We start from the raw sequence: 25803 nt of genomic DNA, 5'->3' as shown, positions 1-25803 counted from the left end.
TGCAATGTGAGTCTTGTCAACTAGGCAAGCATGCTTGCTCTTCCTTTCCAAGCAAAGTTGAAAGCCGGGTTGATTCTCCATTTTCCGTTATCCATTCGGATATATGGGGACCAAGTCGTGTGGCTTCTAATGGCTTCCGATATTTTGTTACTTTTATTGATGAATTCTCCCGATGCACTTGGTTTTTCTTAATGAAAGAACGATCTGAACTTTTGTCCATTCTCACCACTTTTGTCAATGAGGTAAAAACCCAATTCGGTAAGGCAATCAAAATCCTTAGAAGTGATAATGCAAAAGAATACTTTTCTTATGGTCTTTCTTCTTTTTTGTCAGCACATGGTATTCTCCATCAATCTAGTTGCCCTCATACTACTCAGCAGAATGGTATAGCTGAAAGGAAGAATAGGCATCTTGTTGAAACTGCTCGGATGGTGACAAGCCACGATTGATGAAATAGTTAATCAGATTGATAAAATAAATATCTTAGGAATATGTACAATTATTCATGTAGCTAGAAGATCAATAGTTAATCAGATTTATGTAGGAACCATAAAGTTGATTAATGTCCTTGTAACTCCCATATTGTATTTAATCTCTAGAGTGTATATAAACAGATCAGCTGAGTGGAATTTCACTCAAGCATTTTAAAAATCCTTTAGTTTTTCTCACTAACTCCTCTCAACAGAATTAATCAAACTCAATATTCCAAAGTTTATAGTATTATGCATACCATTTGCAGTAGGAGTCATTAAAAAAAGTAATTGTTGGTTATGCTACTATTTATATTGTGATTTTGATCATTAATGATATTACTTATATACAAGGAATTGTTTATGTTTTAGTATGAAACTCAAAGTATTACTATTAACTACTCTTAGTTTTGAGTAATGCTACATGGACACACTTTTTTAACAATACGCGACATCTACATTGTTTATCATATTTTTACAGTGAACAAAATTTCTTTTTGTCACTATTTTTTCTTTAAGTATATAGGAGAATTTATGTAACACAATATTTGAATTGTGTCACTAACAATTTTACAATTTTGTTAACGACAACAATGTACGATGTCAACCACTTTTTAACATAAATTTTATTGAGAAATGATATTTGAACAATTATTTTTAAATAACTTCTGTGACAACTCTCTCATGCTCTCATTTTATTTTTATTCTCTCTTCCTTTTTCTCTCTTTATTGTTATTGTCCAATAAGAAGAGAGGAAAAAGGTTGTCACTAAAAATTATTTAAAATTGGTTGTTAAAATATCATTCCTCAATTTTATTAACGGCTTTGACTATTTCATTAACCACAAAAATCCAAATCATTAATCAATTATTTTACATAGTTTCAAAAAGATGACCGAAGTTCTTTAAAAAAAAAAAGATGACCGAAGTACATATGTTTATATAAAATAAGTGGTGACTAACACAACTTAGATTTTTTTATTACAAAATCATCATCTATATTTAAAAAGTTTTTTTTCAAAAAACTAGTGACAAAAAAAATTGTTCGCCGGATAAATAAGGTGAACAGTACCGGGTCGTGCATTGTTGTAAAAGAGTGTGTCCAAATAACATTAGTCCTACGTTTGAATAGAATTTTTTTTTTGTACATTTTTATATGAACAAATTAAAGGGGATTAAAATACAACCTAACATTTCAACATAAATAGTAGATTGGACAATGAATTCAAAATATGAGCAATCCTTTTGTTGTTAGATTAAGCACCGACAACCTTTTTGACTTTGGTTTCTTTCCTTTGTTAGAACACACAAACTTCGGCTCCGTCTACGGTGGGAGACCTAAATAGGTCTCCTACGGTATGAGATATGGTTGTTTTTTTTTTTTTTTTTGTAAAATGAATATGAACCATTAGATAAAGGTTAACCAATCTTTAGATCAAAATGCTTACTATACACTCCCAACACCCAATTACCTTCTTTTATTTTAAATTACTCTTTTCTTTCCTCTCTCGCCCCAGCAGTAACCTTGTTGATGTTGTTGCTGCCACTTCATTCTTTCCCTTTGTCTTTCCAACACTGTTATGTCGGAGGAGCAACTCTCGGTTGCTAGATTCGCCGAAGTGCAACATTTTTTTTGTTGAGAAATTCAAACAGAGCAACATGTTGATCACTGTTATTATGCTTAAATAATAATAACAATTATGTAACTAATAGTGATTGTGATAGAGTTAGTGTGTGGTGATTAGTTTAGCTTCTTGTTGAATTGAAATAGTGGATGGATGAATGATATGTGATTCAGTTTTGTGGAGGAAAGAAGAATACTCTAACTTCTTGGTCAATGCACGTACCTAATACACGAACCTCCATCTTCCTTCTTTTCCTCAAACACTCAGTATTTGAGCAAGTTCTTCTAACACCCAATTATTTTCTGGGTTTGTAAATTTCCCACAAAATCAAAATATAGAAAACAACAATAGATTTGTTGTCACTACTGTTAGTCACCTATGTTGTTTGCAAGCAAATTAAAGCAAAATTAAAATCTACCATTATATTTTTTTTTTAAATCTGCAATTTATGTTTATGTCACAGATTGGCTTTAAAATTGAATCTTCAAGCACCACCTAAATTTGCTTTAAAATCATAGATTGAAGGGTTATTTGATTGATTTTGCTCCATTAAAGTTGTATGTGTTGTTGGAGAAAAGAAAGAAGGAAGATGAAGCTAGAGAGAAAAGAGAAGAGTAATTTAGAATAAAAGAAAATAATTGGGTGTTGGAGGTGTATAGTAAGCATTTTGATCCAAAAGTTAATTAACCCTTATCCAATGGTTCATATTCATTTTGCTAAAAAAAAAAAAAAACAACCATGTCTCCTACCGTAGGAGACCTATTAAGGTCTCCCACCGGAGACAGAGCCCAACAGTGAGGGTGTGCACACAAAAACCTCGTATTTTTTATTGTGTTTTTTAAGACCATCCTCAATGATGGATGTCAAACTTAGAAGACTTGAAACTTATTAGGTATTTTTAATGGAGATTTTTTTAGATCTTACAAGATACAGGGTCTCACTTAAGACTCCAATCTTAAGCGGGACTTACACTTTTTTAATATAAAAAAATTGAAATGTAATGATATAAATTTATTGATAGTTGATTAATGATTCTTATTTAAGAAATTTGTGTGAGATGTTGGGTTGGAGGGATTAAATGTTTATTATGTACTACTATTAAAAAAATTATAAAGAATAATGTGTACATGTGGGAATCATTTAAATATCCAAGATGAATGTCTCAATTGTGGATGCTCTAAATTTATTGGTGGGCATATACTTAAATACTTAAAAAATAAACCAATCAAACCTTGGTTTTTTTTTTATTGACAACCTACCTTTCTTTAACTGTAATGGGAAAATAGAAAGTTTTCTTAAGAGCCTTTAATTTATTAAAGATCCTTAGGTCTTACTTAGAAGGTATGTTGTATTGACCCAACAACGAAGGTAGAATAAATATGAAGAATCCTAATTGCCGCTAAAACTCTGAATTAAACCAATAATTTATTTTATGCAATCAAGTAAAACTTGCAAATTTAATTTTCGTACGACAAATCCGATATGAAAGATACTCAACGCATCACCTTAGAAGACTATAGAAGGCTTGACAACTGGGACAAGGTGGCATTTGGATTTGAACCGGTGAACCCAATAGCTTTGGACAATAAAAAGTCCATCCTAAACTCTTAGAAGGACAATCAATTCTCTGGGAAGAACTCAGAAGACCGTTATGTGTATCTCACACATTTCTTTGAAGCTTGCGATACTACCAATCCACCAGGCATATCAAAACTAGACAAGCAGCTTCGACAATCTGTCTGCTCCATAACTAGAGGGGTAAAATATGAAGATGAAAGAGGAGTTACTCATGGTTTTGGGGACATCTTATATTGCCTTGACTTAAGTCATTGTAATTCTACTTCTTCCCTAACCAGAACACTCCATAAGTATTTTGAGTCTTTTTATTGTTAAATTATGTAATTTGACAAAACAAGACACCTCATGGAGTTAAAGAATGAAGATCAACAAAGGTTTTGTAAGGTTTTAAAGACAATACAAGTTGGAGAAATTTTGTCCCAAGTCCAAAAGTATGTCAAGGAAGAAAAACACTTGATGAAAAAGAAAAGCAGTAAAACTCGCCTTTGTTACTGTCCCACACGCTTAATAGGCGTAAAAAAACAACTTTTGATGTTTTTTCTACTACGGGTTGGAGGAAAAAACCTAGTAACCCAATGAAAACCTAGTCGGGAAAATGGCTATTGGAAAACACTCCTATTTTTATTATATTTAAAAAACAAATAAAAGATTTAATTTTTATCTAGTTAGTAGTTTTATTTTTTAGTAGTATATTTTCTTTATTTGGTTTGTTTTTAATTCTACAAATAAATTTGTTTTTGTTTTATGGGTCATATTAACCAGTGCCTCTGGGGCATTGGTTAAGGAAGCCAAAAGAGGAAATTTTAAATAAAAAAACACTTTTTTTAACTTTTAATGAACTGATTACACACCTCCCAATGCAAATGTTACTATATTTGACCTCTTAATCAGTTCCCCGCCCGGGGCACTGGTTAACATTTCCCTTGTTTTATTTTGTCTTATAAAAACAACAACAACAGAAACAACAATAAATTAGTGTTACTTGTGTTTATTTTTCTCACGCTACTCCATAAAGAATTTTGAGTTTGTTTCGTGCATGGTGCAAATTCAGGTATCCTACTATTTGATTCATAAATCGAAAGAACTAGAAGGGCCATGTGGAAATCAAATCGGCTAGCCAGTGAAGAAGCAAACAAGCGGGCCTTTAAAAAACATGTTTTATTAAGACTTAAATTCGACAGAATATCGGCAGTTGAAGAGAAAGTTTGGGATGTTTGTCAACTCACCACACAAAATCTGTTAAGAATAGCTCAACAAAGTAACTGCACTGATTGTGGCATTACTTGGTTTTCTATATTTATAAATAAGGTTTGTCTAATATGTGCAACATTGCACACAAAAAAAAAACAAATGGATATTTAATTACCGGAACTTTAAGTATTCATCCCACTGTCTTTTAAATATTGGGAAAAACCCAAGTCCCACATCGGATAGATGAGACTCTTGATGAGAGTTTATAAAGAGGAGACACTCCTCACCTCACAAGTCGGTTTTGTGATGATGAGTTAGGCCCCAAATTTCAACATGGTATCAGAGCTTGTCGAGCTTGTCGAATTCAAGGGCCACCTACCTATTCACGCACCAAGCCCAAAGAGTGTTGGACGTGAGGGCGGTGTATTGGGAAAAATCCAAGTCCCACATCGGCGTGAGGGCGGTCAAGCCCAAAGAGTGTTGGACGTGAGGGCGGTGTATTGGGAAAAATCCAAGTCCCACATCGGCGTGAGGGCGGTGTATTGGGAAAAATCCAAGTCTCACATCGGATATTGGGAAAAGCCCAAAGAGCACCAAGCCCAAAGAGTGTTGGACGTGAGGGCGGTGTATTGGGAAAAATCCAAGTCCCACATCGGCGTGAGGGCGGTCAAGCCCAAAGAGTGTTGGACGTGAGGGCGGTGTATTGGGAAAAATCCAAGTCCCACATCGGCGTGAGGGCGGTGTATTGGGAAAAATCCAAGTCTCAATCCAAGTCTCACATCGGATATTGGGAAAAGCCCAAAGAGCACCAAGCCCAAAGAGTGTTGGACGTGAGGGCGGTGTATTGGGAAAAATCCAAGTCCCACATCGGCGTGAGGGCGGTCAAGCCCAAAGAGTGTTGGACGTGAGGGCGGTGTATTGGGAAAAATCCAAGTCCCACATCGGCGTGAGGGCGGTGTATTGGGAAAAATCCAAGTCTCACATCGGATATTGGGAAAAGCCCAAAGAGTGTTGGACGTGAGGGCGGTGTATTGGGAAAAATCCAAGTCCCACATCGGCGTGAGGGCGGTGTATTGGGAATCGGATATTGGGAAAAATCCAAGTCCCACATCGGATCCAAGTCCCACATCGGATTCGGATAGATGAGACTCTGATGAGAGTTTTTGATGAGAGTTTATAAAGAGGAGACATTCCTCACCTCACAAGCCGGTTTTGTGATGATCATGTAATTCAATTCAAATCACTTTACATTTTCAGCAATTCTCACCTCACAAGCCGGTTTTGTGATGATGAGTTAGACCCCAAATTTCAACATTAAAATTCATGTAATTCAATTCAAATCACTTTACATTTTCAGCAATTTTACCCTATTAAATATTTATTTGTGTTTCAGATTTAGTTGACTTTTCAACTATAAAAAATACCAATAAACACCATGTTAATAATAGAGATTGCAAAATAAAGGAACGAAAGAAATGATAGAGTTTCAATAATGCGAATAACATAACTTATGAAAATTGTAGTAACATTGTAGTAAAATGTAGAAGGACTAAATAAACTACTAACTTAGAAATATAAAAGGTCCAATTTCATAAGCCTAATAGACTATTATCTATACACGTGTATGAATGTAAATATTAATAAAGAACATAGAGTGAGTGAGAACGGAGGGAAGGGTGAGAGAGAGGAGATGTAAATGAGATAAAAAAGGAGAGTAATAGACATAAAGAGATAAAAATGAGAGATATAAGATAGAAAAAAAAGGGAGAGAGAGCATATATGAGATATAAAGACATAGAAATGGAAGAGAGGAGAAAAAAAGATGAGGGAGAGAGAATATGTTTTGAGTAGAATATAAATTAGAATATATAAGTGAAAAAACAATCAATACTTCATTATCCTCATATTGCAAATGAGATCACTTATAATGAGAGTGATAATCTATTTTGGATAGTTTGTACTTAAGACAAACATCTGTCTCATGGCCTCATCCCTTTGATTTTCAAATCGAACATGATGCAACTATAGAATATAGATGTGTTGTCTAACCAATTATATTTGAGCAAATCAAGCGCCCGCATGTCTTCTTATATTGGCAAGCGTCTTATATAGGTAAGGAATGTGAATGCCTTTCGTTTATAAAGTCATTTTGAGATCATTTTTTTCTTTCTCATATAGATAAGGAATGCCTCTCATTTTTAGATCTTAAATAATTCAATATGAGAATTTTAAATCGTAAGATACCTCATTATGCCCATGACTGAACAAGCGTCAGAGTACCCCTGATAGTTGGTGATCCATAGACTACCATTTTTAAATTTTGGGTTTGCTTTAATTTATTTATTTTTTGTTACGCTTTAACTTTAACTCTTACAGTAAGCTTGTAAGATGAAAATTACCGCCACATATTATAGAGTAAACGCGTCTTAAACCATGCCACTCTTGATAGCATACGTAAGTGGTGTAATCCTTTTAAATTAATTAATTATTAAACATAGTTAGGCAAGAATGAAATGAATTGATCTTATTCTCATCTTGGTGGGAATGTGGTTCGTACACGTGTAAAGAATAAGTGCGGGGGGGCGTAGGTGGAGTCTCATAATTTCTCTAATATTGTAACGCAAGCAAGTTGCAAGTGGTGGTAGGCTAGACACGGTCTATAAATTGCGGACCAATTTCCCTCAAATTCAGCATTAGCAAGAGAGTAAGACAAGACAGCAACAAGAATGGATGAGGGAGGAAGTATTAATAATATTAATATTCCAATTCCAAAGGGAGAATCTGCAGATGAAGGCATCATGAATACTACTGTTGACTGGAGAGGGAGACCCTCTAATCCTAACAACCACGGTGGAACTAGAGCAGCTGCTTTTGTTCTTGGTATGTATATATATCTCTCTATTACTTACTTTGTATCTTACAATAACTATGATCTGATGAATGATATATGTCAGGGCTACAAGCATTTGAAATAATGGCAATAGCTGCAGTTGGAAACAACCTCATAACTTATCTCATAAACGAGATGCACTTCTCTTTGCCTCATTCTGCAAACATAGTCACCAACTTTGTAGGAACTATTTTTCTCATCGCACTCCTCGGTGGCTATCTATCTGACTCTTTTCTTGGCACCTTCTCCACTATCCTCATATTTGCTTTACTAGAACTTTCTGTAAGTAGTAGTCATCTCATCATCACATTCACATATGTATTAATTAATTAATTCGACTGAATAATTAATTTGATATATATACTATGCATGCATATGCATAATTGCACAGGGTTTCATTTTGCTGTCAGCACAAGCTCATTTTCCTGAATTGAAGCCACCACCATGCAGTAAATTAGGAGGAGAATGCATAGAAGCAAAGGGGTTGAAGGCGTTGATATTCTATATAGCAATATACATGGTGGCATTAGGAAGTGGTTGTGTTAAGCCCAACATGATTTCTCATGGAGCTCACCAATTCAGTCAAGACCAGCAATCAAAGAAGCTCTCAACTTACTTCAATGCAGCATATTTTGCATTCTCATTGGGTGAACTTGTTGCTCTAACAATTCTTATTTGGGTTCAAACTCATTCCGGGATGGATGCGGGCTTTGCTGTATCAGCTGCTGCCATGGCAATGGGGTTCATAAGCTTCATAAGTGGGACCCTATATTATAAGAACAAACCTCCACAGCCAACCATCTTCCTCCCCATTGCTCAAGTATGATCAACATTTCATATCTAATTTATCTTTTCAAATATAGTATATATCAATGAATTGTCTTCTGTAAAATTAAGCTACTATAGAAATTTCTTATAATCAAGTTAATCTTCATATGTACCAGATTCTGTTTGAACTTAGGCATGAATCGATGTCTATTATGATTATATAATAGTAATTAATAATTAGGATCATTCAGTAAATTAATAATACGCATGATCAGGTTTTTGTAGCTGCAATATTAAAAAGGAAGAAGATTTGTCCATCTAGCCTACAAATGCTACACGGAAAGGAAAACATACAACATAGTGATAAGTTGAGGTTCTTGGACAAGGCTTGTGTCCAAGATGGGAACAACACAAAGGAAAGCCCGTGGAGATTGTGTAGTGTTGCACAAGTTGAACAAGCAAAGATATTACTTTCGGTTATTCCAATTTTTGCATGCACTATAATTTTCAACACTATCTTAGCACAACTTCAAACATTCTCGGTCCAGCAAGGAAGTGCCATGGACACACATGTCACAAAATCATTTCATATCCCTCCAGCATCACTTCAGTCAATTCCTTACATTTTTCTCATCGTTGTAGTCCCTCTCTATGATACTTTATTTGTTCCCTTTGCAAGAAAAATAACAGGTCATGAGTCAGGAATCTCACCTTTGCAGAGAATAGGGATTGGCCTTTTTCTGGCTACATTTTCTATGGTTTCAGCAGCTGTTATGGAGAAAAAGAGAAGGGATGCAGCTGTGAACCTGAACCAAACTCTGTCCATATTTTGGATTACACCACAATTCATAATATTTGGTTTGTCAGAGATGTTTACTGCAGTTGGCCTCATTGAGTTCTTCTACAAACAGTCCTTGAAAGGGATGCAGACATTCTTCACTGCCATCACATATTGCTCCTATTCATTTGGATTTTATCTCAGCTCATTATTGGTTTCTTTGGTTAATAAAATCACTTCCACTTCAAGTGGTGGTGGTGGTTGGCTTCATGACAACAATCTGAACAAAGACAAACTTGACCTTTTCTATTGGTTACTAGCTGTCCTCAGCTTCCTCAACTTCATCAACTATCTCTTCTGGTCCAGATGGTATTCTTATAATCCATCCCTTTCAACCATATCCCAGGAGGGTGAGGTTCATGCCATGGAATCTAAACACTACTATGTATCAGCAGCAGACAATATTCCATAGCGTTCGACTTATACACCGTGCCTATGTATATTAATTAATTAATTAGTCTTTTTATTATAATTATAAAGCTCTAGCTGGTTATAAAAAGAAAAATTAATGCATGTAAGGTCTCTTTTGTGGGCAGACATATTTTACAAAGAATTGTAATAAGAAAATGTCATAATTAAGGGTATCTTACTTTTGAAGCTTACTGCCTTAATCTATATACTTTGAAGTTTGATCGTATCCTAATTAAGTACCACTCCCTCTATCCCCGTAATAGCTGTCACATCTGAAGAAAAAAACGGTCCTCAATTCATTTTATGTTTCGAATATTATAATGGAAAAGGTTATTTATTGCGACATTATTTATCACGATAACACCACGACATGTATTGTAATTAAGCCAAATCTTTATTCAACTACCCATGTATTGTGCCAACCAGTTATCTATTATGTCAAAAGGATATCCAACGGTGCTGGTGCATCGTGAATCATTCGGGAACATGTTTTCGCTACAAATAGCAAAGCTCTATTATAATATGCGACATGTATAAGACAAATTAACCCACATCTATGTATAGTCATAAATGAGCAATTGTGCATGCAGGAAAAACTTTAAATATACTCCCACCGTCCCAGATTAATTGAGCCAAAAGCTCATTTCACACGTATTAAGAAAAATGTATAAATGAAGGAGAGAGAAAAATAGTTTTAAGTGCACTTGTTAAGTATTGGTGCATTCTCCACTATTATAAATGTAAAGTGAAATATATTGAATTGAGAATGATGAAAGTAATATTAATTAGAGTTATAAAGGGAAAAAAGTAATTAATATTGTATTGAAAAGTGAAATGACTCAGTTATTTTGAGACATTTTTTGTTTGCAAATGTTCAGTTATTATGGAACGGAGGGAGTAAAAGAAAGATACACAGTTGTTATAGGTATCCAAGGAGGCACAAGTCGGTAGGTAGCAAGATTCATTGCACTCTCTCCTTCCCTCACTTTGGGATGGATCATTATTTTCCTTTTAGAGTGTCATTTTTCTCTCTATCAAATATTCAAAGCAAACATGTTAAGTGACAGAACAGTGCTTTCGCACTTTTAGGAGATGACTTTCAGAGGAGATCCAACTAATATGATGCGATGCTTGTGCGTATGAAACATAATGAAAGCTCACCTTTCTTTTTCTTTTGAGTGACCAGAGGATTTCTTTCTGCATCGATCATTTAAGTTCACCTTTTAAAAAATTTTGCACTTAAATTTACATATAAATTATGGAAAATGCTAACAAGTGCCCTTATGGCATTGTTTAAGCATTCAAAAGTAGTAACTTTTGCATTGGAAATTGTGTAGTTAAGACTTTCATACTTGTTTGACTTGTTTTTTCAAAACAATATTTCCTTTTGTGGGTTCCTTAAACAATGTCTTTAGTGCACTTGTTAGCAAGACTCATAATTTATTGATCCTGTGATCATTCTCTCTCGAAAAAATAATTAAAAGAAACAAACAAGAGGAAAAAACAAACTTGTGAAAAAATTTGTTCTATTTTTAACGGAATAATTCTTGGGTGGACAAAAAGATTTGGACGCTCTATTTGGTCACACACAAAAAAGTGAACATGCTAAAATTATTTGAAAATTAATGATTATTTAATTGTTATTTTTTCCACTTTTTTTTTTCTTTTTTATGTGTGTGTGACCAAATAAAGGGTCCAAATCATTGTGTCCACCCAAAAGTTTCTCATTTTAACATGGTCTTGCTAACAAGTGCCCTTAGAGGTAAGAGCACTTGTTAAGGATGCAAAAATAGAAATAATTGATAAATTTAAAGTAGAAAAAGTTACTTTTTAAAGTTCCATGCATTGAATGCACCATTTCCAAGACAAAATTTCTTCCTTGGTCTTCTTAACAAGTGCCCTTAGGGGATTTAAGGGCACTTGTTAGCATTTCCCTTTTAACAATCATGCATCTTTGTTTTGATGAGACATGTCTCAAACATGTTTTACTGTTGAAGCCAGGGGCCCTGCAATTGCAAAACCATTTCAAAATTGTCATCCTCCAAAGACAATATATAGGTGCATTAAATGTTGGCTAAAAGATTAACATAACTCCCCACTTACCCCAACCAATACAGAAAAAAGCTAGTGGCATCGAGCCCACTTTGTTCTTGCATCTATCATTGTTACATCCACTATAACCTCATTTAGTCACCAATTTTTTATTCCGGCTCCCTCGTTGCTGTTTATCAATTTTTTTTTTTTAGGTTTGACATTTCATATGTAATGATGATAGAATGCTTTAATGAGCACTTATGTTGTAGCTTCCAAATGTCTTATGCAAGTTATCGCAAGAAATAGTGAACTTATAGACTTGCAAGAATATTGCTCTTCTCCCATTAAAAATTGCTCACTGCCATACAAACTTCCCAAAATACCCTGCATGAGTTAACTCATGCATGGTATTTCGACAAAACATGCCGTAACCCATACCTTGTCTCCACATACTTTAAAAAGGTTAGGTTCAGCTGCCTCTTTGCATCACCGCCTTCTGCTATATGCTTCACCGAGTTCCACTTGTGTACCATTGACCTCTTAATGTTATATAACATTGTCAAATTAGGATGTACCATGTGGCACACCTTTTTAAAAAAAATCAATTAAAGCTGAAGGAAAAACACACGTGAGAGAGAATAGAAAACTGAGAAGAGAAAACGCGTTCCTCTCTCCTTCTCCCCTGCGACGGGCATCACGTATGAACTCACCATCCACCATCAACTTTTATCCGCCACCGCCGACGCCTCCCTCCGCCCACCACCCACCATAACTTATGTACCCACGCAGGGGAATTTTGATAAGATGCAGTGTAGTACAACTGTAGTAATAATAACTCATGCAGAGGCATTTTGGGAAGTTTGTATGTGAGTGAGCAATTTTTGATGGGAGAAGAGCAATATTCGACTTGCAAACCAGATTTAGCGCATACATAACCCGTTTGATGGTCATATTATGATATACACATGATAGGATATGAAGTTAGATAAAGACAATATATAATAAACATGATATATTTTATTATAATTAAATAAAAAAATTACTCTCATAATTAATTATTTAAAAATGACATGTAATTTTTATTTGGGTCTCCAGACTATTTGCCCTCATTTATCGCAAGGGAACGCTTATTTTTCTGAGAGTCTTGGCCTAGTTCCCCCTCTTGTACATATTATTTTCTTTTTTTTAATAATATTTTTTTGTCAACTTTTTTAATACTCCCTCCGGTCCTTATTATAAGAAACAATTGACTTTTTTGGTTCATAGAATAATTAATGTATCTTGTTATAAATATAGACTAGATACATCACTTACATAATGAACCTAAAAAGTCAACTTTTTCTTATAATAAGGACCGGAGGGAGTAATATTTAAAGACACATAAATCTAATAATGTGGCCATGGATGCTTTACGAACATAGATTTTATGCATGATTGCTATAGGAGAAGTCTTTACAATGTGAAGAACACATAAACATGTAAAAACAGAGACCTTTTAGTGTGAGATTACTTTCATATGTCATTTGAAAAAAAAAAAAATTAGGAATGTTATTAACCAGACTCCACACTCGCTATGTTTTCACAATACGTTCACCCACCTCTAATTAATTATATGTATGATTGTTGGATCACGAGAAGAGCTAAAATATTTGGAAATCTTCACATTGAACCAAGGACAATCAAACAAACGACTTAGACAATACATCTTCATCAAAAATCTTAATATGCTAGGTATATGTGCCTTCTCGATTATATGTTATTCAACATTTATGCTATTAATGGACTCAATACACCAACAATCTCTTCCTTAAATATGAGTTCATTCATCCATATGATAAGTCCCATCAAGCGGAAGTTTATGCAACAACAAGACACATTATCTGATCACCATCATTAGAAAGACTATGATACAAAGAGCAAATCAACTTTTGTCAAACATTACTAAAAAAAAGACTTTGTACCACTATTAAATGATAAAAGGAGTCTAACCTTCTAAGTGATCATTATATTTAACTAAGAGCAACCACAAAAGTGGCTTGAACATGATGTCTTCATAATTTATATTTACCTTGTGTTCCATGAATTTATAGGTTGCAATGAACATTTTATTTAAAAAATATACACCAGACTACAAATTTTATGGTACATTTTTTAAAAAAAAAAAAAACGCTAACCATAAAATTGTGAACTACGGTGTGTATGTATGTGTCTATATATACAGTGTGATGTGGAGAGATGGATTGTAAAAAAAATAATGACAATAAAAAAGTGAAGGCATGACAATGAAATGAGATAGTTATTTATTGTAAAAAAAAAAAATAGTGAAGACATGCACGGTGTGTTTAATAACAGCCGACTTTTTAAATCCTGTCCTACAGATAGTACTAGGTTGTTTACGCACAGATTCATCCTAAACCTCACACCATGAATGAATTACAGAAACATAAATCATAAATGTAATGCAACAAATGATTAGAGAAAATTTCTTGAACTGAAAGTTCGCATTCTATGATTATTGCACACCATGCAAATAAAAAATGGACGATAGACCGTGTTAACAAGAGGAACAAAACACCCAAACTTTCCTTATTCCTTAAAATACGAATGACATGCACTGAAGCTAAATCAACCAAGAATACTTGTATATCAGATGACACGGGTTTTAACCTAGTGCAACTTCTCTAAATTTTAGTATACAATCCAGTGCTTTCTTGAAATCATTTTCTTCAAGTGCAATATTGAACCGACAATATCCAGGAATTCCAGTCCAAGAGCCACTATTGATGCATAAACCTGTGGCTTCGAGAATGGCATTCCTAATATTTGAGTCGTCGAGCTTTATTTCCACAGTGGCATTTCCTTGGCTGACTTCACCTTTTGATGAAATCTTCAGCTTAATAGTCTTTTTGAGATAGGCGGAAGGTTTGGCCACAACAGAAATGCCAGCACACGATTCAAGCACGTCCCAACCGCTCTTCTCAAGTGCCTAGGGAAGTATTCCCCCAAAAATTGTTTAGCATTCTTTTTAATAAAAGAAAAAAAATCCAACCATAAAAAACAAAGCAATTAAAATAAAATTCAAACAGAAATGTTAAACAGATCAGAAATTACCTCCTTCAAGCACTTGGATCTACTTCTCAAAATCTGTGTATGTTCAACAATAGCATCTGATAGAATTGATGATTCCTGCTCTCTAAGCTCCAGCAACTTCTTTGCAGCATATTTAACAGTACTATGAGGTTTACTTAATCCCGGATAACTATAAAATGTGTCAACCAAACCCAACTGGTTAAGAATAAGAAACCCAAATCTGAGAACACCATTGAGCATCTTAAGAGACAATCCTCCGAGCAGAGACACAGAGAATGATGGCTTGAATGAAGAATTCAGCTTAGACAAACACTCCTCCAAATCCCAGCCACCCCAGCCTTTACTGTCAAATTCCAAACCAGAGGATGAAGTATCAATTATAACTCTTGCACCAAATCTAGCACAGGTACTCAAAATCTCCCCTATCTCCTTGTTGCTATAAACTAAGCCAGTGGGGTTGATTGTAGGTCCAGAAATATACACCCATGGGTTTTTCACAGTGCCAAGGACTCCAGTGAGTGTATTTTCCGTGAACTTAAAACCTACGCTGGCATCAGTAGGAACTGTCACTATGTCAGCTTTCAAAAATGTAGCAGAAGAAACATAGTTCCCATTTGATCCAGCTGGAAAACAGAGGGTGCCACCTTCTTTAATGCAACAGAGGACCAGTTTGTTGAAAAGAGCTTTTGAATTGTCAGCATATATAAACTCCGTGCTGGTATCCGTTGGAAAACCGTAGTTGCTTTTGACGAATTTTTTTATGCTTGTGGTGACATCAATTTCAGACTCAGACATATTTTGTCGAGCAAAACTTTCAAAAATAGCAGCCTTGACAGGAGATGGAACAGGCAAAAAGATTTGATCAACATCCATGTGGATCAGGGAACCATTATCTACCCCGTCAATTGCTAGCTCAGCATTATTAAGAACTGATACGGCTGATTTAGCAAATCCTATCATATCAACTGATTTGACATTTTCACAGATTCTCTGGAGGACAGAAGTTAAATTTGAAGTAATGAGAAAACTAACCACGGGAATAAACTAATTCACGAACATGTCATAAATAGCTAGCTATACAGAAGATATGTGTTAATTTTTAGTTTACATGGCATGCTCCCCATAATAATGAAGAGGGGCTTTAGTGCAAAGGTTATAGGAACCAAAGGATCCTACAATCGAATTAACAATAATACAACCAAACTATAAGAAGAAACAGATGTGGCGATTAAAGAAAATATGGTGCTTTATTGATAGTAATGTAAATAGTAAAATAGTAGAAGAGAGAAATCTTACTCCAGCCCTAAACACAAAACTCAATCTGTCATACTCTAGAACTCCAAAGAATTCCCCTTTATATACAAATAAAGAGAACATTCTAGTCGCTGACCCAAACAGGCCTCTTATTATCTAATCCTAATGGTCCGCTTACTAATAATCTACCTAAACCTATAATTAACCACCTACTAATTACTTAAAAAACTCTATCATATTAGATCCTAACAAAAGGTTGGAGCTACTGTCATGTGAATTGGAGGTCACATGTTAGAGCCGTGCACTCAATCTTTTGCAAATATAAGGTAAGGTTGTCTTCATTAGATCCATAGTGAATCCAACTTATCCCTGATCCTGTCATAACAGTAATCAATGCTGAATTTGTCCTTTATGAGCTTGGATGTCCCTTCAATTTAATCTATATCAGCCGATTGACTCATTCTCAAGATTGTGTCATCACTTTAACTAATGGCGATGTTGCTTTGCAAGATCGGACTTCAGGATGGATCATGGGGTAGGGTGCGTCTAATGGCCTCTATTATCTCTTGTCAAACCAATGACATGCCATGTCAAAGATTTCCCTTTTACTATGCATGTTTAGTTTGGTCATCTAAGTCTTCTCAAACTTCAAAAGCTGGCACCTAGTCTTTCCAAATTATCTAGTTTACATAGTGAGTCGTATCAATTTGGGAAACACGCAGTCACTTATGCGGTCAAGTAAATAAATGGGATCTTCCCCCTTTGCATTAGTTCACTTTGATGTTTGGGATCCTTCTCGCACTATTTCCACTTTAAGTCTAAATATTGTTACCTATTGATAATCGTCTAGCTTTACATTGTTAGTTTTAATGAAAAACAGGGTTGAATTATATATATATATTTTTGAGCAATTTTATAGGGAAATTAAAATCTAATTTGGTGTGTCCATTTGCACTTTACACAGTGATAATGCACATGAATAGTTGTCCCATCAACTTCAAAATTGTATGGCCTTGGATGACATTCTTCAACAAACATCGTGTGTTCATACACCTACCAAAATAGGGTAGTTGAACGCAAAAATCGGCATCTCATTGAAACCACTCAAACTCTCCTTCATGGTGATGTTTCATCTCATTCTTTTGGAGGATATTGTCCTAACCATGTCCTATCTTATAAATCGCATGCCTTCACTCATTTACTCCTCATGTATTTAGGTTCACATGTTTTGTCCACAATCACTCTCCTGATCTTGACAAACTCTGGGCTCGATCACTCAAGTGTCTATTTTGGTTATCCTCAATCTCAAAAACGTTATCGTTGCTATTCTCCTACACTTCAAAGGTATCTCATATCGGCTAATGTTACCTTTTTCGAGTTTGTTCCATACTTTGAGTGACCCACTTAGCTCCAAGGTCTCTTCCTACAATTATTGTTGCTATGCCTTCTATTGTTCCTCTTCAGCTTTATATGGTGAAGGTTGGTCCTAATGGTAAGATTGATTGACTTAAGGCTCCCCTGGTGGCTAAGGATTATGCAAATATTTTTGGATTATAGTGAGACTTTCTAACCTGTTGCCAGAATGGCCTTTGTAAGACATCTGACATCTGACACTCATCCTTTCTATTGCAGACATCTGACACTGGCTTCTCAATCAACTTGACATTAAAATTACATTTTTGCATGGTTATCTTGAAGAAGTCTATATGGAGCAACCACCTGAGTTTATTTCTCAGGAGAAGTCCTTTACCATGGTTTGTCGACTTCACAGGTTCCTATATGGTCTTAAACAGTTCCCTCGAGCTAGGTTTGGTCGATTCAGCGCCATATTGCAGTAGTTTTGTATGATTCGCAGCAAAGCCAATCACTTTGTTTTATATCGTCACTTAGCCCAACAGTGCATTTACCTGGTTGATTATGTAGATGATATTGTCAGAACTGGTAGTGATCAACAGAGCATACTCTAGTTAAAACTACATCTCTGTCATCAGTTTCACCATATGCCTTTCTTATTTTCTCTCATTCAAATGTATGGAATCCGGGTTATCCTTTTCTCCTATTAAAGCAGATAATGACAGTCTGTTTGGTTCACTGTTGGCGAAATTCAGACCCTAACCTCCTGTAATAACTGGTGAAAGCATACAGCTACTAGTCCCCATGAATGACAACGATACAACTCCTTGTGTGAATTTGGAAGGCACGGGATAACAGGGAATTAGGAAGTTCTTTCATGCAATTAGGTTCTCAAGTCAAGCTTTTAAACGTATTCTTTCTTCAAAATTACCGTGGTCCAGATATATACGGAGCCACAAATGAAAGAACAGATGCATCTCAGGAAAAGATGTTACACTCTAAAAACAATTCAAATTTTCAAGACTAAAAGAAAATGAAAACGACAGGCAGACAGACCTCAGAAGGTGCACGCCGGCAGGCCAGCTGAAAAGCAAGAAGCTCGTGGAAAATACAGCCATAATAGTACTGACTGATTAATGCGGTATTGCCTTCTAGTAACTCAACAGTTTTGGACAATGCATTAAAGAGAGACTCTTCTTCTGAAATGACAAAAGCTACTTCTAAATCTGGATAAACCTGGAAAAACATTGGTTGTTAGTGCCATTAATACGAAATTGATCAAAGTCAAGCCAGAACAGAAGCCTACCATACAGTCTAAGTCAGCTAATAAGTTAATATGGAATATTACCTTGTTCTTTACCAGTCCGCAAATAATTGCCGCATGAGAGGGTAGAGGACTTCCTGAAAGATACTTCAGGACTCCATTTGATCCTGGAAGGCTGGATAGCTCAAAGTGATCTGATATGTCCAAGAAAAGACGAGATCCAACATCTCGCGTTGTATCTAAGAGGTGCACAAAAGCTGAACTAGTAACAGCCTCAAAAATAGCAATTCCAGTCACCACCACTTGAGGCTTCAATTTCTTTATTAGTTCTATCATTAAGTCTGATTGCCGAGGGGCTTCAATTACTGTTATTGTATCATCTAAAGAGTCAATAGATCCCATATTCTGCTAAAATGATAAAAACTTGTTATGGTACATGCAATAATCTGATAAAACTGGTTGAAAATTAAATTAAATAAACTGAAAAGATTTATTTATTATTTATATAACTTCCAGCAATCCTCAAAACAGGGGAATACAAGTATACAACACAATTCGTAAATTACAAAGAAAAGGATAAAGGAGATAAAGATGCACAAGGAATTTGAGAGCCTAGCCTCTCCCAACCAACCAGTCTCCAATTGCAACTAAGTAAATATATGTCCTTGCTGTGAGCAAAAATCAAATCTACAAAAATTTCTTTCGCAAGTTATAAGATCTGCTGTGTTGTATGGAACTGAAGCGCTGGTAAGGCGATTAAACCAGATAGAGGGTGGTCCAGTAGTTAAATTTAAGGCAGGGGGGATACGGAAGAAAACTACAGGCCGAATCTTTAAGATTGCTTAAAAATAAATATTTTAATTTTATATTTGGTTCAAATACATGATACGATTTTATGACATTGATTGATCCATGCAGGTGATCCCACCTAATGGGAAAAGACTTGGTTGTTGCTGTTGTATATATGCTTTTGAAACATTGGATTCCTTACATTGAAAAGTGATGGTATGATTTTCTCCTGTACTGTGTCAACAACTATTAATTTGATTGTGTTAGTAGTAGGCCTCCAATCACAAGGACCTATGTAAGGAAGAAGCCTAAATATACAATTAGGCTTGGGGTAGACATTATATAATTATTAGTAGGCAGTTTAATTAATTATTATTATATAACTGCTGTAGGAAATTATAATATTTGCATGATAATACAAAAGACCACTGCCATGACATTCATACCTCAAGTGCCAAAGATGTTAACCACTGCCTGGGTAGGTGTCGAGTCAGATGTTCATCAACAATTGCAAGCCGAGGTGAGAACAAGCGAAGAGCATTCTCAATAGCCGCATTCCTTGAAGGAAAAATGACAACATTCTGGCACAGAATTTCAATAGATATGTCAATATTGTAATATATTATATGAACCAAACAAATTTACTATGGGGCATGTAATTCCTAATCACTAGCCTGAGTAGAATGGTTTACACGTATCAACAAAATTAAAATCAAGTAGAGCACTGCATATATTTTACTTTTAAATTATGATATTAGTAATAATATTCTACGGAAAGCATTTGTACCAATTAGCCACAGCAAGTATGAATATATACACAACGCACGTTCCCAGATTATTAACTCAAAATAGAAAGATTTCTGACGGGGAAACTCCCGCCATTCAAATGCATGATGGAAAAAGGTTACTTAAAGTGGGAAGCATCTATAGTCTACCAGGAGACCAATTGAAATAAGACCATTTTTCTTCTAGTTTTTCGTATTTCAATTTTTTTATATTATTTGTTTGTGGATAACATCTGTTTTTCAAAGATAATTTCACATAAAATAGCGCCAGCTTATCCCTTATTTCTCTTAGATTTTGTGCTTACATCTAAGTGATATAGAATCAGAAGAGCATGTAGGATTATACATGATTTGAGCTATAACTTAGATGACAACTGGCCCTACTGACATATTTGTGTATAGTAACAAGGAGAAGAGAAGGATTAAGAGGAGGATGAGTTGAACGCAGCATATAGTTTGGTCATTCTGGTGTAATAAACCAGAAAGAAGAAAGTTCTTGATAATTAATAAATTTAAGATTCAGGAAAAAGTTCTGCCATTCAACAGCTGAGGTGTAATTTAGTAATGCAAGTTAGAAGACCTTTAAGGTTAAGAGTGTGTTTGGATTGAGGGTTTAGAAGGGGAAGGGAGGGGAGGGTTTACTTTTGTTTTTTAAATTACGGACTATATAACATGTTTTTCTAAAATAAATTAAGTGTGATTGAAGTATTATATGATCGTTCATCATGTTAATATGTTAACTTTTTAAAAAACATTTCATGGTGTCCATAATTTAAAAACGAAAAGTAAACCCTCCCCTCCCTTCCCCTCCTAAACCCTCCATCCAAACACACCCTAAAAGACTTCCAGCTTGTATCTCTTAGGAATTCTTAATTACAATAATTAAACTACAACACCCTCAAAATAATATGCTTCCAAAGAAAGTAAGTTAGAATAAACAACCTCCAAAATGTACTCCCTGACTCTTACTAACCCAAGCCTATTAAGAATGTTTGAGACTTATGAATAAAATACCAGAATTCAATAAATAACAGATCTGACCTAATGACATTGTGCCACCCATAACCAGAAGAAATGTGGAAATTATAAAAACAACTCTGCTACTTAATATTAACTTTTCTACTGCTCTTGAAACACATATACTACCCTATTCATTCATTAATGCGTGGAATTTTGTTTGGCTGCAATAAAGAGCCATACTTACAAGATGACATACCTATTAACTACAGAAGATATTTACAATAGATCTTACAGCAAAGATAAAACCAAATGGCACATCATGTTATGCTAGATGTATAACATGATGTATACCCATAATATTGCATGACTATACATTATAATTATAAAGCGCTGGTTTCTTCTTACACTGGCAGTGAGTGGAATATGGTGATATGTCTTCAAAAATCCAGCAATGAGATTGCGGAAGCGTTTGCTTCCAGCCGGTGGTTCATATGGAAAATAGGAATCATCTTTTAGAATGCTTGCAAGATAAGCAAGGAAAGGAATTTTTTCATCAGCAACAGAATCATCCTCAAAATACAAATCCAGAGAACTGCTGATCTCTTGAAATCCATTTTTCAGAAACTCAAATATAACTTTAACCTGCAAGTATCAAATTGCATTGTGCTTCAAAATTCCTTCAGGATAACAATATTCTTGTAAGAAATTGACAGTTTTGGTGAACAACCGACCTGGTTAGGTTGACGAAGTTGACAACTGTAAACTGATAAAGCATGGGAAATGCTGCCACCAGACTTTCCATAAGCCCAAGCTGTCCGTGCACAAATAGGCTGATCTCCAGAAAGCCCCATAAAGAATTCAAAACGGTGTGGGCTGTTCTTCTCAATTTCAACTAAGGCTGCAATATCTGTGTCACCAGCCTGTACCAGTACATCTCAATAAGCTACACTTTCACTGGAGAAATTCTATCTAGTCAAACATATATGATTACTAGCCTGAATGATTTTAGTTTGCCAAAGCTTTGTAATGCGAAAACCCCGACGCTCAAACAATCTTTTGCAAACACCTTGTCCTGGGCGACCTCCCATATTAAAGATCATAATTCCATTTGGTTTGATTACTGATATCCCTTCTTCTACTGCCCTTGCAATTAAACCTAACCCAAACTGGTCCTCCACAAAACCCTACACACAACAAAATAAAGAATAAACATGAAAATGTAGTATTTATGTCATAAATAGGCTATTGGCAACAACAAAAAAAGTCATAAATAGGCTCAAAACTGCCAAGACCGACTGGTGAAGAAGGGATAAATTGTGTAAGTGATACTTCAATTAAAATTTATTTTTGGCTTCACACATAGAATTCATAAAACAAATATGAATACTTCAAAAAAGTATCTCTGGGGAAACAACAACATAGCTAGTAGAATGCTGGTGACATATTAAAAAGATAAGATTGTAACCTGAAGTGCACAATAATTACTCAGAGAATGAAGGAATTCCTCACTAGCATTTTCTGTTATCATCTTAGTCATTGCATCTGGATTTGGATTAAGAATCTGCACGGGATCCAACCACAAGAATGCATATTAATCAAATGATTAAGCTAAAACATCACTGGATAATCCAAATTCATCAAGAAGCTAATGTCATACCATACTAGAATACCTCAGATTCTTAGAGAGAAAGGGAGAAAATTAAAATGTTGTAAAACTGAAAATGATTGTATGGATTAACTATTTGAGATATAGGACCCATTTGTTTTAATAAAAAATTGTTTTGATACTAATTAATCACTAGATTAAAACGCAATCTAATTTGTGTTTGTTTATAATCATAAAAATACTGTTTTTCTTTATAAAATATTAACTAGTTTTCTACAAAATTACAATGAAGGACATAAAAAATTATTTTCATGGAAACATTTTTGTTTAAAAAATTACTTTTTATGTATATTCGAATACAATCAGTTTAAGAGATACTTCTTAAATATATTTCATCAATTAATGTAATTTGTATTAACTTCAAACATATTTTAATGTGGCATGTAACAACAAAATTACTTGTGTTAGGTGCATATATGTTAAAGTAGTCACGTATATTAATGTGAGCATGTGTATAACATAGTGTAAAATCATTTGCATACTTTCGCTCAACATCTTAAGCTTTTCAGATAGTTAAAGACATGGGATCTATAGTTCAATCCCTGTTACCCTTATTCTTTTAACTCAATTAAATTTCAGTACAAGGCAGTGTTTGTCGTCGTGTCTATGCATTGTATAGCGTCAATCCGAAAGGACTTGTATGTTAAGGGAATGTTAGATATAAATCAATTACTTACCTAACAGTTATAATAACCTGCATAGATAGTTCTGGAATTACTTACCTGAGGAATACATCCTACAATTCTTTCAAGTTGAATTCCATTATCTCTGCAATAGGATAGAAGATCAGATTCGTGAAACTCTACCCTGTCCAACAAAGTTTTCTTCTCCTCGTCATAGATGGGTTGTCCGTTTTCATCTAAAGCATTCAAGTATAGGTTTATCCAGGAAATTTTGACAGCTCTAGGATTGATATCAAGGCCATAGACCTGAAGAAATGATTTGTATTAGCATAGAAATTGGGTATGTATGTTAGAATTGAAGATGATATCAACAAACAAACAAACAAACAAACACCTTGGAAGGTAGCCACTTCTCAGCTATGGCAATGGATATCCATCCATTTCCACAACCTAACTCAGAAACAATTCTGTCCTTGAAAATGGAGTCAGGGTGTCTATTAATCCCTTCATAAAAAGTGAAGGACCAGTCTTCAGGGAGAAAAATGCTAGGAATCACCATCATAGTCAATTTATTTCTACCTTGGTGCCCTGCAATGCAATGCAATTTTCATTTAACCAATAAGAAAGATGAATGAATCAAAAGAAAGCAAATCTCACTTACCCTCGTATTGATCCAATAAGATGTCTTCAATACGAAAATGGTAAGTCTGAAAGCATTGATCGCAGGAGTCCTTGGTGGGGAAACGCTTCTGAAGGAGAGAAAGGAAGATCCGAGCCTGGGAACGGGTTTCCAGATCCTCAAGACCCTCCAGCAATGATCTGAGTGCGGCATAGGCAGCGTCGCCAGATTGCGAGCACTTCTGCAGGAACTCATCCACTGTCGGCGTCGTCCAACCCATTTTACTTTACTATACTTGCGGTGCTCGATGAGAATGAATCGAATCAATCAATAAATCAATGAAAAAGTCACAGTTAGTTAGTTAATGAGAGAAGAGAAGATGCTCAATTTCAAGACAAGAGATTATTATTCTCTTTTCTTTTTCGACAGATAGATAAATACGCATTCTGTTCTTTGACAAAACAGGAGTTGGATCCACTGCTGCGGAATCCTTTGCTGCGCTATGTGCTGTGGCCGTTTGATTGGGTTGACGATTGAGATGAAATAAGATTAAAAATAAAATCTCTCTATTTTGTCCTTTTTAGTCCTTCAAATCTACTCCCCAACTTTTAATATCTATCTAATTTGTCTATTTTATCCTTCATTTTTATCATCTCATTCGAAAACAGGTAGATTCTCATAAATAAGGATGCTATGATTTTATTTGCAATATATTAACAGGTACTCCCTCCGTTTCAAAATGAGTGTCGTTTTAGGTGTTTACACACATATTAAGAAATACAATGATTAAAAGAAAGAGAATAGTTATTTTACCAAATTATCCTTTTTAACTATTGGTTAGTTTTAAAAGTAATACTTTGGAAGTAGTGTGCTGAGTATTAATTGGAGGGTACAATTGAAAAGAAAAAGTTATTATTGCATTGGAAACTGAAAGTGACATTCATGTTGAAACAATTTTTTTTTTGCTAAAGTGACACTCATTTTGAAACAGAGGGAGTAGATTCTAAATCTCAAAACAAGAAATTGTTATCCCAATTCTCAAAAGTATTAGTTACATCCTTAACATAATGAATGATATCCAAAAAAGATTGAGTAGCTAATGTGAAGAGAAGAAATTTGTTGGACCCCATTTATCCAGAAAAAATTAAACCAATAAAAAACATGAAGGCAAGTTAGCAAAATTGCACATTTTCATTTGCACTTTAGTAATTTTCTTTAAAACATGATTGTTAATTTGCACCAATTTGCTAACTTATACCCATTTTTATTTTATTACAAATAGCTTGAGGGTTACTTTAGTAATTTTCATTAAAACATATTTGTTAGCTTGCACCAATTTCCTAACTTAGACCCACTTTTATTTTATAACAAATAGCTTGAGGGATATTTACTAAACAATCCCTTACATTAAATCGGTTTACACTAGTGTATATTGTTTTTTTTTGTCCAAATGAAAAGGTGCACTTTAGCTAACTTGGACCTTAATGTTTTTTGTTGGTCTAAGTTAGCAATATATATATATTTTCATATAAGTTGTGGCTTAGAAAAGCGCCAGATTATTCTAAATAGGTCCAGCCCAAAAGGAAACCTTCACGA

At 34.8% G+C, this 25803-nt stretch overlaps 2 protein-coding genes across 3 annotated transcripts; one reads left to right on the top strand and one right to left on the bottom strand.

The window, feature by feature from the left end:
- The first annotated feature begins 7552 nt into the window (after positions 1-7552).
- On the top strand, positions 7553-9956 carry LOC146943295 (protein NRT1/ PTR FAMILY 4.3-like). The gene is made up of 4 exons (XM_085741627.1): positions 7553-7743; positions 7818-8035; positions 8145-8573; positions 8797-9956. Exons 1-4 carry the CDS (start codon positions 7590-7592, stop codon positions 9769-9771), a joined length of 1776 nt encoding a protein of 591 aa, XP_085597753.1. The 5' UTR covers positions 7553-7589; the 3' UTR covers positions 9772-9956.
- Positions 9957-14286: 4330 nt separating this feature from the next.
- MMT (methionine S-methyltransferase) lies at positions 14287-24614 on the bottom strand. Of its 2 annotated transcripts, none has more exons than XM_085741625.1 (12): positions 24250-24614; positions 23983-24176; positions 23688-23894; positions 22765-22860; positions 22295-22483; positions 22031-22219; positions 21705-21941; positions 20001-20135; positions 18850-19173; positions 18558-18737; positions 14916-15884; positions 14287-14790 (listed from the first exon to the last, which is right to left on the bottom strand). In XM_085741625.1, the coding sequence occupies exons 1-12, from the start codon at positions 24485-24487 to the stop codon at positions 14467-14469; spliced, it is 3282 nt and encodes a 1093-aa protein (XP_085597751.1). In that variant the 5' UTR covers positions 24488-24614; the 3' UTR covers positions 14287-14466. The 2 variants fall into 2 exon arrangements, with proteins under 2 accessions (XP_085597751.1, XP_085597752.1); XM_085741626.1 differs by having other exon boundaries at positions 18850-19170.
- Between the last annotated feature and the right edge of the window lie 1189 nt (positions 24615-25803).

The sequence above is a fragment of the Medicago sativa genome, chromosome 2, assembly GCF_051527215.1.
Source record: "Medicago sativa cultivar Bolivia chromosome 2, Bolivia_mono, whole genome shotgun sequence".
Classification (NCBI taxonomy): domain Eukaryota; kingdom Viridiplantae; phylum Streptophyta; class Magnoliopsida; order Fabales; family Fabaceae; genus Medicago; species Medicago sativa.
This window is presented reverse-complemented; position numbering and strand designations above follow the sequence as displayed.